At 35.2% G+C, this 15,272-nt stretch overlaps 1 protein-coding gene and 1 long non-coding RNA gene across 6 annotated transcripts in view; one reads left to right on the top strand and one right to left on the bottom strand.

The window, feature by feature from the left end:
• Window positions 1–15,272, bottom strand: part of LOC102555656 (uncharacterized) — a 348,348-nt gene that overhangs the window by 17,640 nt on the left and 315,436 nt on the right. The window contains 2 exon segments of the long non-coding RNA NR_190574.1: window positions 4,915–4,991; window positions 6,649–6,750. This is a non-coding gene — a long non-coding RNA (uncharacterized LOC102555656).
• The window catches only part of Tgap1l8 (GTPase activating protein testicular GAP1 like 8), a 62,741-nt gene that overhangs the window by 11,489 nt on the left and 35,980 nt on the right, over window positions 1–15,272 (top strand). For 3 of the 5 annotated variants that reach the window (XM_087637234.1, XM_087637239.1, XM_087637229.1), the window contains exons 7-16: window positions 2,528–2,605; window positions 4,210–4,273; window positions 4,822–5,004; window positions 7,160–7,338; window positions 7,749–7,910; window positions 8,874–8,983; window positions 9,372–9,561; window positions 10,989–11,247; window positions 12,168–12,310; window positions 13,494–13,652. In XM_087637234.1, coding sequence (XP_087493360.1) covers window positions 2,528–2,605; window positions 4,210–4,273; window positions 4,822–5,004; window positions 7,160–7,338; window positions 7,749–7,910; window positions 8,874–8,983; window positions 9,372–9,561; window positions 10,989–11,247; window positions 12,168–12,310; window positions 13,494–13,652 — 1,527 coding nt within the window. The remainder of the gene's footprint in view (window positions 1–2,527; window positions 2,606–4,209; window positions 4,274–4,821; window positions 5,005–7,159; window positions 7,339–7,748; window positions 7,911–8,873; window positions 8,984–9,371; window positions 9,562–10,988; window positions 11,248–12,167; window positions 12,311–13,493; window positions 13,653–15,272) is intronic. The other 2 variants (XM_087637241.1, XM_087637240.1) reach the window with 1 other exon arrangement.

Below are 15,272 nucleotides of genomic sequence, written 5' to 3'. Positions count from 1 at the left end.
ATTTGATAGTTTCTCAGAAGTGTAGAAATCCACTGCCAAATCACCTACATAATCCCTAGATTTCCCAAAACCTTCCCTAAATTCATATTCTTTTCTTCTCTTAAGTTCAATAATTACCAATATTAAAAATGTTGACATATTGGTTTTATATTGTATAGATAACAACTGCACAGTCTTCATGAGTCAATGCTTATGCCATGTTGGAGTAGCATTTTACTCCATGCCTACATGGCTTTAAGTGATCTGTTTTGAAATTCATACTCTGTTAGTTATAGCAACAACTCACTAGCTCCATTTAGTTTATTAATATGAATTTTCGATATTTATAGTTTTTATTTCTACTTGATGGTATAGTTAAATATTTTTTACATTAAACATATTTCTTATGTACCTTTGAACAATTATTAAAACATTTTATCCCTCATAAAAGGAACATGTAAGCTACTAGAAGATTTATCTCTCCTAAGTGTTCCTTACATTTCTGTGGTTCATCATGAGTTAAGAAATAATTTAACATATGTAATAAAACTACCAGTTACATTTTCATTTTCATGCTTTAAAAACATTATTTTTTAGAAATATTCTGTTTAAAATTCTCTATATTAAAATCTGTCTGCTTTATTAACAAAATCAACATCAGATAGAGATAATACACATCTTTGCAATCATTAATTAGACCTTAATATATTTCTAATGCTCTGAACACAAAATATTTTATAATACTGTAAATTAAAGTCCAATATGAATTATTACACTTTCATGTGTGGAATTCTATATAATAAAACTTTGCTGTCCTAAAATTATCTAGATATTTTCAGATATTCAACAAAATGTCAGATGTTTTACTTTTCTTTAATTGTGCTATGCTCACTCTCTGTGTGTGTATGTGTTTGTGTATTTGTCCATGGGTGTATGTGTTTTTGTGCATGCATGTGTGTGTGTTTGTGTATGTGTGCCCATGTGTTTGTGTGTGTGTGTGTGTGTGTGTGTGTCTGTGCGTGTGTGTATCTGTGCATGTGTGTATGGGTTCCTGTGCATGTGTGTGTGTCTTTGTGTTTGTGTTAATATGTATGTGTGTGTGTATGTGTGTGTGTGTGTGTGTGTATGTGTGTGTGCACGTGTATTAGAGTATGTGTTATTTGATTGGATGCATTTATTTCAATGTGTCATTTTTGTGTAAGAAGCAAACTTACAGGTGTTTATTTCCTTCTGTTATGTATGATTTCTGAGCCCTGATCTATATTTTCATCCATAGATGATTAATTTTACATTCTGAACAAAACCTCACATTGGTTCCTTCCTTGTTACATTATAACCACAAGACCAGAGCTTTTATATCTTTTTATATTGTAAGATAATTTTGAATAATTGTTAACCTTTGCATAGCAAGATATAAAATCAGTTAGTATAAGTTCTCCCTTGTTCATAAAATTCAACTAATCTGACATGAAACATTAGGGTCTGGATGTATCTTCAGGCACACACACACACACACACACACACATACATACACACACAATCATTTTTAAGGTATTAGATTATGCCTCTCAGTTGATTAATAAAAAATAACTGTAAAAATAATGAAACCTGTGAAAGAAATGGCTTGTGTATTGGTATCCTTCGATCTTGATTCAAAGTTGTTTTTCTGGATAGTGACAGGGCACACAGTTGTGTTGTGTGTCTTATATAAGGAACTGTTTCCTAGACACTTAACAATCCTCATCACAGATATCTGATAATATAGAAACTAACTTCCTAAAAATATTCTTATCTACTCTCTGTCTGGTTATGTATTAGATTTCCAGGACATCAGTGGTTTCTTTTCAGATTACTATGCTTTGATTTCATGCTATTTTTCTTCTTGCTGTCTTCCTAGGCTTCTGGAGCAGATTCTAAATGTGGGAGGCAGTAGAGAACTAATAGTACAAATACCTCGTTTTTTCCTGGCAGTGCTAAGAAATGGGATCTTGTTTCTAAAATATTCATTTTGGATTTTTAGATCTATCACTATAAAGATCTCAACATTCAATATCTGTATATCATCTAAATATTTACAAAGCCTCATATGATGGGAGTGCTCACTAATTTTAACTTTTATAGAAATCATAGCTGCTTCTCATCCTCATTTCCATAGAACTGTGCACATGTAGCCCATGGAAGTAAGTTCTAACGATGGAAGTCCAGTAGGGAGGAAGCAAACGTGGTTGCTCTCTTTTTAAGTTCCCTCCACAACTGCCTTCTGCCATAATGAAAGAAAAATCAAGATTCTGAGCTCTATCACCCGTGGCAACTCAGTCACCCTTTAACATACAAAACTTGTTGTAGTTCTGTTTGTTTTCTCAAGTCCCAAGTACTAAATTTTACGAGAAATATGTTAGACTGGGTGTCTTCCAGACATATCTTATGGGAAGAAAATAAAAGGTGTTGTTAGAGATTATAAATTCTAAATAATGATTAAATCATATTAATTTTGTATTTATGAGCTTTCCAGGATTTTTATGACATTTTCTCTCTGTTCATTCTATAGCCTCTATATGTACCAGCAACAAACTTCGATACGGGGAATGACATAATCAGCAAGTTACTACCAATGATGACAAAACATGTAAGTTACTTTTAATCTACTTTGAGTTAAAAATTGAGATGTTCTTCTGAGATTCACATAGGTGGAAATGTGAAAATACAGAAGAAATTTGATCACAATACTTTTACAAATCATATTGTACAAATAGATCCTTTTGAAACTGAAGGCACCAAAGACATAACAACAGTCCTTAGGGTGACATTTTTTCTTAAATTCTGGTCTACTTTATGTGAAATGAAACTCATAGCCCAATATTTTAAACTACATGTTTAGTTTCACTAGATAATAGAGATACACTCTAATAAATTGTGATTCATTTGTGATATGCTCACACCTAATTTAAAGGATGCCAATGTTAGAGGGAATAGTTTTCTTCGTTTCTTTTCTTGAAAATTAGACTACATTCTCCATTTGGTATGTAATTATGTCAGCTTTCCAATTTCTACTTGTTTTTATGTCTCTGTGTAGAGTACATGTTCTGGTGTGTTTATTTTTAACTTTTAATAAATCTTTAATAAATGTGTCAATATTCCTATGTTCTTTCTGTGTACATATCTTTGTATATATTTTTCTTTCTATTTTTAAATGTGCATGTGTATCTCTGTGTAACTGTGAGTGTGTGTTTATATGTTTATGTGTATGTGTGTGTGTTTCTCTCTGTGTGTGTCCTTGTCTATCACATTCTGTGTGTGTGTACAATGCGAATCTGTATGTCAGTCTTCCTCTCCATCTCTATGCCCTTCTGTCTCTCCCTCTCTCACTCTGAGTCGTCCTATTTCCCTCGCATTATCTCCTCTCTTTGTATGTTGGGGGTATAGATGGGTGTTGGTGGTGTTTCTGCTGGAGTGCTTTTTGTCTGATAGCTTAATACTTAACACTCTTGGGGACAATGTCACTGGCTTTAATATGAATCTACAAGAAAATTAAATTAATAAGAATTCTAGTTAGAGCTACTTATGGATGGTGCTCAAATTTTTTAAAGAATGTTCAGTTTAGATGATTGCTTGAAATGGATCCATAACACTATGTACAGTAAATATGTTCTAGAACTTCTTTTCAGCATTGGGCGTATGTTTCAGGATAGACACATGTCCTTCATCTCCACAGACTGAACATCTCTGAATGAAAACCAAAGGTTGTTTTGACTCCTAGTTAACCTCAAAGACTCTGTTCTGACTATTTTCTTCACTGTAGCTGAAGTTATCATATCTTTCAAATGTTACTTTGCTAAAGTCATCATAGTCACCATGAATATATGCATCTGAGGGCAATAGGTTGTGTGCTCTTGTTAAGTCCATTTTCAGTATTTCGCACAGAGTCTGCGCAAATGATAGAAATTTCATTATAATATATGTCTTAGGTAGTAATAGTGGTTGGGTGCAATTTCTCATTTTGTTGTTGATCAGTAGATTAAGGTTTCCTCACAGAGGTAAGGCAAGTACCCTAATTCTTTCTCCTGAAATCAGTCCTGTTTACTCAAGTCTGTGGTAAGAAGACATATGATTAACAATGGTCTAAATAATTTCCCATCCAGAGAGCTAGAAATGTTAAGTAAAGGAGATGGATAGACTCTTCAAGACTCTGATGTCAGTTTATTTGTGACAGTTGGTTCTTTTACCTTCTAGAACATTGAAGATTATCAGCTGTGGTTCTGCCCTGGCCATGGGAAAGCTCCAAGACCACTCCAAGGTAATAATAAAAGGAAAATCTAAGGAGGCAGTAGCTGAGTTTGGTGAATTCTCAATGTATTTCTTATTTAGTCTTATACTCAAACATTAATGCAAAATGACATGAACATAATTTTATTCACTTAAATCATAATTAATAACTAGTATAAACTTCAGACACAAGATAATGAACATAAGCATCAATCTGAAGTCTGAGAAAAAAATGACTGGAAATTTTCAGTGCTTTTTTATTTGATAAACAGAATTTTGCCTGAAAGGCAAAAAACCCCCCCAAAACTCTAGGCATCTTGTTTCTGATAAAAATTTTTTAAAAATTATTTGCTGATAATTAGAGAAAATCCTCTTAGCTAAAAGAAGAAGAAAAAGAAGGAAGAGAATAGTGGAGGAGGAAGAGGAGGAGGAAGAGGAGGAGGAGTAAGGGGAAGAGGAGGAGCAGAAAGAGGGGGAGAATGAGTAGGAGGAGAAATACAGAAAAGCTTTCTAAATTGTATCAGAAGGCTTGTCCATATTCAGTAACTTAAGTTACAATTCATGTTTTTTTGCTCATAGGGCATGAGTATCCACATGACATTATGATGATAAATGTTCAAAAGAACTTCCGTCCACAAGAATTAAGAAATTTTACAAGTATAAATTCCTTACCTCAGCTGTTCAAGAAATATCTAACATCTGATGCACAGGGGCAATTCATCTTAAAGCCCAGAGACTCAGAAAGAATCCTGCAGGAAAAAAGTGAGTTTGCCATCTTCTTTCAGGTGGATTTCTTACTTCCCATTTTAATTTGTCATAAAATATCATAATATTCTATCATTCTCTTGCCTGGGAGAGGGGCACTCTAAAAAACAATATGAAAATTAAAACACTATATTCCAGGTCCATCTTAGGAGAACTCTAAATTCTGATGTGAAGTCTAGTCTTGTTTATAGGGAGAACATTTCATTTTGTCCAGGCAGATATTTACCATAAACTGGTATGCCAAGACATTGTGTACACACGTTTGTCCCATTATAATTACAAGTCTAGGACATGGATCCTGATAAGTTTTTCATCAAGTGGTTTCATGACCAGAGCACAAAATGACTTATGAACTGCATATTGGCATCCTATTGCAATGAAAGCTACATAGAAAAATTATATGCATTTATATGAAGATAATCTGTTGCAGGGTTGAATAGAAATCACCTTAACCTTGAATCCCAGGCTCTAATCTCATTTCAAATCACTTAACAAATATTGTTTAGACCTATATCTAGAGTTGACTTGCCCCTAACATTGATATCCTGGAGCTTTTGAATTTTTTTAAAATATTTTTTGAAATGATAAAATACTTTTATAATTGCTCCTTACTCTCCTTTCTTGAAAACCTCCCGCTTACATGTCTTGATTTCTTTTAATTTTTTCCTTTTATATTAATTATTATATTTAGATTTGAAGTGCTGTCCCTTTACTGGTGCCACACCAAGAATATCCCACCTCATTGCCCTCCCTCGTAGCCACTAAGAGGGTGCTCCCCATCAACCTACCTACTCCCATCTCAACCCTCTGGCAACCCCCTTCCCTGGTGCATCAAGCCTCCGCAGACACAAATACATCCCCTCCTCCTGAGGCCAGAACAGGCAGGCATCTGTATCATATCTAGCAGAGCCTGTGGACTGGCTATGTTTACTCTTGGGTTTTTGGCTAAGGCCTGACAACTCTGAGGGGTCTGGTTAATCCCCTGATGGGGTTGATATCACTTTTTCCTAATTCATTCCTTCCCCTAACTCTTCGATTTGGGACCCAGGGTTCAGTCGGGTGGTTGGCTGTAAGTATCTGCATCTGTCTCTGTCAGATGCTGGTAGAACTTCTCAGAGGACAGCGATGTCAGCTCCCTGTCGGCAACTATGTCTTTGAATCAGCCACATTGTCATGTTTAGAGTCTATGGATGGTTTGGACCAGAAGTTAAGGCAATCTCTGGATGACTTTTCCTTTAGTCTCTGCTCCAGTTTTGGACCCTGCATTTCCTCATTTCCTTTAGACAGAAACAATTCTGAGTCAAATATTTTGAAATTGGTTTTGAGATATATATATATATATATATATATATATATATACATACATACAAACGCACACACACACACACACACACACTTAAACATCTTTCTCAGTCTATATTCTATTACTTGTGATCTCAGCCCTCATGATTTTGCATTAGATACCCAGGCAGACAATATGTTCTACAGTGAAGAATACTATATTATATTGTATTGTATGACTCATTTGTTTACTTTTAATTTATTTGTTTTAAGTAACATATTTAAAATTTTATTTTTCTGCCAATATTCTAAAGAAAACTCAAAATGAAAAAGAAACTTAGATTTCAGCTTTGAACTTACACTACAGGAAGACAGGTCCAGTGTCGGTCACAGTCATGTATATTTTCTCATGAGGGAGACATGCCGATGCTGAAATAAACTTGACAATGGTTCTCCAAAATGCTGAACAAGAAAACATAGGATGAAAAGAGTTTCACCATGATAGTTGAAGAAAATAGAAAATTTCTTAATATGAATAAAGTGAGGGTATCTAGGAAAATGAATGTGACTACATAAGCAGCAGCCTGTACAGAGCTCAGGGAGCTTGTTCAACCTATGTATCTAGTATTTAATGATACAGTGTGGAGTTAGACAGCATCATCTTGTGAGAATTCCCACTGGAGAACACTAGACCTTGGCTTGGAGACATAACTAAGATTAATAACAGTGTAGGGTATATGGGAAGAAGGCTATATAAACACAACAGGATGATTAACCCATTATAACAAGGACATTTAACAATTGAAATTCGTTTTGTAAAAGGTCTGTATAAATTATACTATCCCATGTGATGATCACATCTCCTCCTCAGATATAAATGGAAAAACTCTTAAGAAACCAAAAACTTCTATAACATCGTGGTGGCACAGGTGCTCTGTGCGCCACCAGGACCAAGTATGCAGTAGCCCACCAGTTAATAAGGGAGGAAAACTGTTTGGAAGAGAACTCAGTTCCATTTGTCATGATAACAAACTGCCCTCAGCAATTCTGGTATGTATCACATGGTTCTTCTCTGGCTTGCCTAAGACAAAATCCTATTTCTTATATACCTGATCCCTTCACTTCTATCAACATGTGGAGTAAAAAAATTGTGTCTCAAATCATTGGTTTTCCAATAGAAAGATGAGACAGTGCTATTCAGGTACTGTCTATTGGAAAACTTTGATTTAATCTCAAGTATTTTGGAAAATCTGACAAAAAGAAACGTTGTCTGATCTTAAAGGGTAAATATTAGGGTAGGATGTGCACAACAAAAGATTGAGGCACAAAACCAGCTTAAGGTCCGCTGTGTTCATGCCAGTCCTTGAACTACACTTTTGTACATTGGTCTGCTTCTCAAGGAGACAATCGTGCCCTGTGCTGCATGAAGCCTGACAGGTGTTTCTCAATCTTCTTCTCAGGACATGCTGTCCCTACTAAAAAGGAAAGGGCCCACAACCAAGGGTGTCTTTACAGTATCTCCAAGTGTAACCCTGCGCCAAACAGTAAAGGACAAATTGGATTCAGACGAAGAGGTGGATATGAACAAGCAATCTGTGCATGTAGTGGCCTGGATCTTTAAGGTAGGGAGAGTACTTCCTTCATCTATGCTCAGGATTCCCCTGAGTATGGGAATAGTTTTCTTCATTTTGCATTCCCTTGATTGATAGTAGATATGTATGAGAGAAACCTGATAAGCTCCAAGTCTCCTCTGTCAGTGTTAATAACATGGATGATGTTTTGCTCAGAAATTGTTTAAGCAGTAATGCTTAATGTTGGATTATCAAAAGTAAACTCTGCCTTCCTTTCTAGGAGCCCAAATCTCATAGCAAATGTTACTGTCCTATTCTCAGGTGTACAATATTCCTGACTCTCTTTACACATGTTTGGAGCCCACAGTTCAGGACTTGTATATATATGTATAATCTGGAGCTCAGAGTCACGGGATATTTTGTTCTTTGTACCTTGACTAGATGTGGTTTTCAGTAATAGTCTCCATCCATTGCAAAGAGAAATTTTGATGGGTAAGGGCTATATTTTCTGTGAATATTGAGTTAAATATTTATAATACAGGTAGGAGTCACACTAGTTTAGTGAAATAGGGGCAGGATATTCCCTAAGAACCATGACCACATGTGCATCCATGCTTTTAATAACGGACATGTTTTTGCTCTGGAGAAATCATATAATAGTTCCTATGGTTGCCTTTGTTGTGGTTACAATAATTGTATGATTCTATCATTTAACATAGTGTTCAAGCTGAAGTATTGATCCCTTATATGTGCTAGTTTTCTCAGCCATCCACTAGATGCATGTTGAGCTAAAGAAAGATTTTTCTCTAGTCAAAGTAAATCTGAAAATCTGTCCTTTGATTTCTAGTTTGAATAGATGAAACTTACTGGACCTATATATCAAGGAATGTTCTAACTAGGGGAAATTTTGGGAGCTGTGAAGAAGTTGGAACTAAACTGAAATTGATCGGTGAATGTATTTTGAATAATTTCCATGATTAATATTTTCACAAAATATTTTTTCCTCTTTATAAGGACTTCCTACAAAACATTGAAGGAAGTCTGATGACTTCAAAGCTCTATGATGAATGGATTTCTGTAACCGAAAAGATCAACGAGGAAGAGAAATTAGCAGCAGTGCAGAGGTAATTGTTGGCCAACTCTGTGAACAACATCATCACAATAGAAGTAATAGAAGTAATTACATGCATTAGAGATTATATATCATGAAAAAATTTACTAAAAACAATGTCAGACAACAAAAGGTTTCAATTGCTCACAAACATGAGACACTTTCAACAGAAATGTGAGTTAGAGTGGGAATTACAGTAGCCCAGGCTTACAATCTTAACTTCATATTCCAATAATATTTGTCTTTTATTCTGAGTTGGGTAAATACTGTAAGCAACAATTTGAGTACAAATTCTTTCATTTTATTTTGAGAGCTTCTGAACTTGCTACAATTAATCTTTCCCTTCCTTCATTTTTACACATTGAGTATACTTGTTTTAAAATAACTGTCTCTGTGTTCAGTCTTTTAGAAAAACTGCCAACTGCAAATGCTGCTCTGCTGGGGCAACTTTTTCAAATTTTATTTGAAGTTAAAAGTAATTCTTCGGTTAATGGAATGTCTTCTTACCAACTATCTTGTGGGATAGCCCCATGTCTCTTATTCATGCCCAGCTCCTGTAATAATGGGGGGACAAATGACATTGCTAAAAAGGTAATTAGAAAAGAACTTTATGCCTAGCTTTGCTACGCCTTTACAATGAAACCAGAAAATAGGAATATCTCAATATATTCTCAAGAATTTGTTGGTGCTTGTTGTGATTATTGCTTTGTTTTATTTTTGTTACAATTCATAAATTAAATACAGCTTTGAAAGGGTTCTTCGGGAAGGGAGGAAACACTGATGCATTTTAAATAAAATAGAAATGGGTATTTGAGACCAATGACTTAGTCTTTTTTATTGTCATTTAGAAAATCCTTAGACTAACTCATTTAGAAAAAATGCTGTGAAATGATACAAACAATAATAATAATTCTAGGTACTGGGTTCAGTAATCAAAAATTAATTTTGGTATAATCAGTGTAGAATGTGTGAAATTGTACCTATTTTCAAGGTGGTTTCCACAACAAAGCAAAGGAAATGCAATTTGAATTTTTTTATCAGATATGCTCATTAGGACCCTGATTAGTATGATTAAATATACCATTGGCCTCTGGATGCTGGTTATGATTGGTTATGAGATCGGTTATAGAGTACATGTTTCTATGTTAGCCATCTTTCAAATACTATAATAAAATACCAAAGTCTATACAGTATAGCAATCAAATGTTTATTTTGACTCTAAGTACTTGAGTTTCTGATTCATTATTAATTGAGCAATTGCCCTCGGATCTGTAAGGATCACATTGTAAAACAGCCCAACTGAGAAACAACAATATTTCTCACATTTTGTTGAAACAAAGATCAGGAGGAAAAGATGGGGTTCCAATGTACATGCCATTGGAGATCCATAATTATCCCGTTTCCTCCATGTAGACCTAATTTCATACCTCCCAATATAATGAACCATTAGATCAAGATGTTACGATTGCATCTGCACTGAGTGATCACTGTATTAAGATTAAGTAATTAAGGATATGTGAAGAAATGACACATTGATATATTGATGTAGCTGTTAAAATTGTACTGCACTAAGACATGTGAATTTGACTGCTCAGATAGGCTTGCTTGTCACTTGCATTTTAGACAGCCCATGGGAACTTTCAGTGAGATGATACCCACATACAGAGGCCATCTTCCCTCCTTAGCTCTGCCTTTCTATAGGCATCCTTACAATGATGCTCATACATGTATGTATCAAATGTAACCAAAGCTATTTCAGTGGACAGTATGTATCACATAGTGGCCATCACAATGTAAAAGCTGGAAATCATACTCTTATATAGCACTGCACTCTGGTGATGACACTTGAACCTTTGATCACGCAATCCTTTAAATTTCTGACAGAAGCCTGCCCCTATATATTTTAACAGATAACTTTTCCTCAGAATTTTGAACTGCATATTTTAGCCTCCAAGACTAATAAATAAAATGTGGTTTACAACCATTCAAAATGACAGAGACCCCGTCATTTGTTGCAGATATCTCTGACAACATTTATGATTGAAAATGCTCGAAAACTATTCGGGGAGGACTTGGTTGAGGTTTGGTATGAAACATCTCTATTTCATCCTCCCGGAGAGAAGTCCTCACGTTCCCAGAATACTGCAACAAACACCAGCACCATGAAGGAAGTAGAACGTGGACACAGCAGCTGCCCCAGTGGCAAGACATGCACTCCTGGCTATGATGCACTGCCGAGAAGTGCAGCTGATCATCCTCCCTATGAGGGCATTACGGGTATGGATAGTTATTCTACTACCATAACTTCATTTTGTAATCCTTGAGCACTGAAAATATGAATTATAGCAAACAACAATGAAGAATTTGCTAAACCATGTTAAGGGAAACCTCATCTGTGAGTTATAGGTATCATCCTAATTGCCTCCAAATTTTAGAACGTCTTTCCACTGGTCCAGTGTTATGTTATAGGTTAATCCCAGAAATGAGATTAAGTAACAAATTAAGGATATGTAAGAAATGATACTTACAGTGATAATATCGAGTCTTAACATAGATTCGTAAAATAAAGGGAATAGGAACTCAATAGCGAATTGGATTTTGTCTATGTAAAAGTTCTGGCTGTCATTGAACTTGCTTTATGTACCTAGCTGACATCAAATTTACAGAGATCTTCTTGGCTCTGCTTCCTGAGATCTGAGAATAAAGGCATGTGCCACCATGCTAGTCTCTTATGAATATCTGAAAGTACAGCATAATATACCCATATGATTGACATAGACGGTATGATCTCAGATTTGAACTCACAGATCAGTGGAGAAAGCCAAGGTGTGTAAAAGAAATGCAGTCAAACAAGTTGTCTTGTGAGCTACAGATACTGTTGTTAATATATTGTTGCCCATGTAAGACAGAAAGTCACAGAGGGGGATGAAGAGATTGTCGCTATATGACTGCTTGATTCTATTACGTATATGCATGGCTTTCAGTGCAAACACAAGAACTTACTTTTTATACTGAAGTATGGGTCACATATAAGTATATACACAGTGCCTTATGAAGGAAGGTCATTATAAATGTTATAATGTTAATTATTTTCTGTGTGTTTGTGTTATTGAATAAGGCATGCAGGCTGTAGAATGAAGAGAGTATGCTAGGGCTCAGTGAGTTCATTTACAACAATGATTTACCTTCTTTCTTAGATTCAGAGAAACACAAAGGCAGTAGTATATATGCCAGCCCACCAGTACCTTATCAAAATCTACCACATCCAAAAAAGAAATGTTATTTTGGGAAATCTCTTACCAGTATTTTTGAAGACAAAAAGATGTCTGGTCTAATAATCGTGAGTATCATTTTGGGTCTCTACAGCACCTTTGTTCTAAGTAAGTTATTAATCAAACTGATTAAGGTTTAGATAAACTGTCTTGAAGGTAAGATCATTAAAACAGAAATAAGTTCCACTTAAATATGACCATCATGTACTTGAAAGAAATTGAAAAATAAAAGGAAAAAGAAATAGTATTCTCATATTTTACACTGATTGTTTAGAAGATCCAAACCCACCAGCTTTTTGGAGGAAATGGATCTGTGGATGTGCCCTGCTGACGACACAACTGTAAGGTCTTCCAGCTTCTTCTTGACTCCATGTTACTTTGGAGTAAATCCCTTAATATCATTGCTATGAGATTACTCAATCTTTTATAATTAAAAATACTCATAGACTCTAATTTATGTTATCAACACATTAGATATACACATTGTTTTTATGATACATTAACAAATGTAATCCTATTAGACTATATTTAAATGCCACTTAATCTATTTTAAATTAGGAATGTATGCTGAGTGAACAAATTTATCGTGTCAGACACATGAGCATTACTGCCCATTTCTTAGGTATTTTACTACAGAAATTTCTGGTAACCATGTTTGTAAACATGTAATCAATTTAAAATAGAGGAAATGTGGAGTAAATCTGAGTATAGTCATCATTTTCACAGAGGAAAATTAAGGAAGAAGGATTGAGATAGAGTTGGGTTCTTAAATATGATGGAATCTTTAGACATATTTAAAACTAAAAAGTCACAGAAAAGGAGAATAAAAGTCTTTGAAGCATAGTGAAAAAATCTTATTTAAAAATACAAAACTTATGATTTGTAATACACTCATGACAGGTAGGAAGTAAAATAGTGATTTGATCTCTGAAAGGGAAATATCTCAATAGTTATTTAGAATAGCATGCATGAGAAAGTTATTCATAGAAGGAAACAAAGTAATAGAGGACCATTCACCAAAATGCTTTGGGGGACAAACAAAACCACAATGTTTCAAATTGGAGAAAAAATGGATTACAGAAAATAATGTATTTGGAAGTTAAAACAGAAAGAAGTTCAATGTCTTCTTCATTCCTCTCAGTTTGACCTCTGCTTCCAAAACTGCTTCTGCTCATATTCACAATAAAAGACAGTTTTGTGCTGCAGACATTTGGATCTCTAATAATACAAGCTTACCCTTATCCTACACAGGATATGCTGTCCATAATTGCCGAAAAAGGGCAAGACTCAGATGACATTTTCAAAATTATACCTGAAAATTCACACTATTCCTTGAGGAATAGGATTGACAATAAACAATACATAAATTGGAATCAAGAAAACGTGATAATTATAGCATCCGTTTTAACGGTAAGGAAGGTTTTGGCGTCAACAACATTAAGTTTCTCTCCGTAGATGCATATATTCTCTCTGTCCTTGAGACTACATGATGATGAGTGGTCCCTGGAACTACGGACACATGACTTCTTGATAAGAGTCATTGTAGGTAAAAGTATGACAAACACAATGATTCAGCACAAAGACAGTGGTGAACAGCTTCTCTTGGAGGTTAACTTCCTTATAGGTCAGAAGGGATTTAGTGTGGCATTGCAAAAGTTCCCACTGATTTCAACTCTGACCATTCCTTTTGAAGCACTAGCTGAACAAGTAATAATAGCGGTAAAAGTGTGTTCTACAAAAATCATGTCTTAAGTAATAGCAAAAATATCCTAACATAATAACATTTAAAATGGCTACTCCACCACTGACCTACAAAAGGATAGAGAATTTGGAAGTTGCCCCATGTCCAGTAAATACACGAAGTTGTTTTCCCTCTCAATCAAAAAATAAACAAGCACTTTCACTTTTGCCAGATACTGCGATTCTGATTCCATGTCAAATAGTCAAGAGTTAGCCTAACCTACTTTTAACTTGTCTACCAGTCTTAACTTGCCAGTGAGTTGCAGACTCTAATAATGTTAATGACTCTAGAGCCATTAACTAGACTCTAGAGTTGCAGACTTAAATAATGTTAATGACTCTAGAGCCATTAACATTATTTTATTTTTGTTTGGGCAATGATCTGAGTTTGCCTCTCTGAAGATAGTGGAGTTATGGCCCAGACAAAAAGAGAAATGATAATGCTCTGGGATTAACTATGCTTAATAACATTAGGCAAAGGTACCTATTGATCCCTCCTTTGCCCTGAACTTGCCAAGTGTGTCTAGTTCTCATTGCCAGAAACCTGGGACCACATCATGGGGAGAAAGTTAAAGTCAGTGACTGAAGTTTGCAGTGTGTATTCAAAGCAATTTACAGGTACAAGAATACCTGGAATTCTTCCATTTTCATTACTTCTTTTTCTTAGTACAACACAAACCTCATTGTGCTATATCATTAACAAAGTTACTTTCCGTTCTTCAAACGAGCTAAAGTCTCCATCTTAATTCAAATAGTTGAATATTTCCAAACTTTAAGAAAAAGATATGAAACTGTGACCTTCTCACATGGAACAAAAATAAGAAACTTGACCACTAGCAGAGGTGTGTGTGTATTTTACAGCTTTACTCTCTGAGAGCTAAAAGTACAGACTCACCAACTATACAATCAGGATGAGGTAACTTCTGATGCTGCCATTGTTTGATAGTTTCCTATTTCCAAGAAGAGGACTTTGGTTTTGTTTTGTTTTGATTTAATAGTTGCTATCATTTTATTATATTTTATACTAATTTATTTGTTCATTGTCTATCTTGTATTCTGCCCCACACCACTTCTCCCTTGCAGAGTTTCTATCTTTCTCCAAGCAGGTTGGGGCCCCTGTGTTAACTTCCCTTCCTGGTACATAACTCTCTTCAGGGTGAGCACAACTTCTCTCCCTGTGACCAGTTGGGGAAGGATTTTCACAGTCATCAGCTTATGGATAGCTTCTCCTCCACACGTTGGGGGATCCACAAGGAGACCAAGCTTTACATTTGCTATAAATTAGCTGTT

The sequence above is a fragment of the Rattus norvegicus genome, chromosome 2 (genome assembly GCF_021556685.1).
Source record: "Rattus norvegicus strain SHRSP/BbbUtx chromosome 2, alternate assembly SHRSP_T2T, whole genome shotgun sequence".
Classification (NCBI taxonomy): domain Eukaryota; kingdom Metazoa; phylum Chordata; class Mammalia; order Rodentia; family Muridae; genus Rattus; species Rattus norvegicus.
This window is presented reverse-complemented; position numbering and strand designations above follow the sequence as displayed.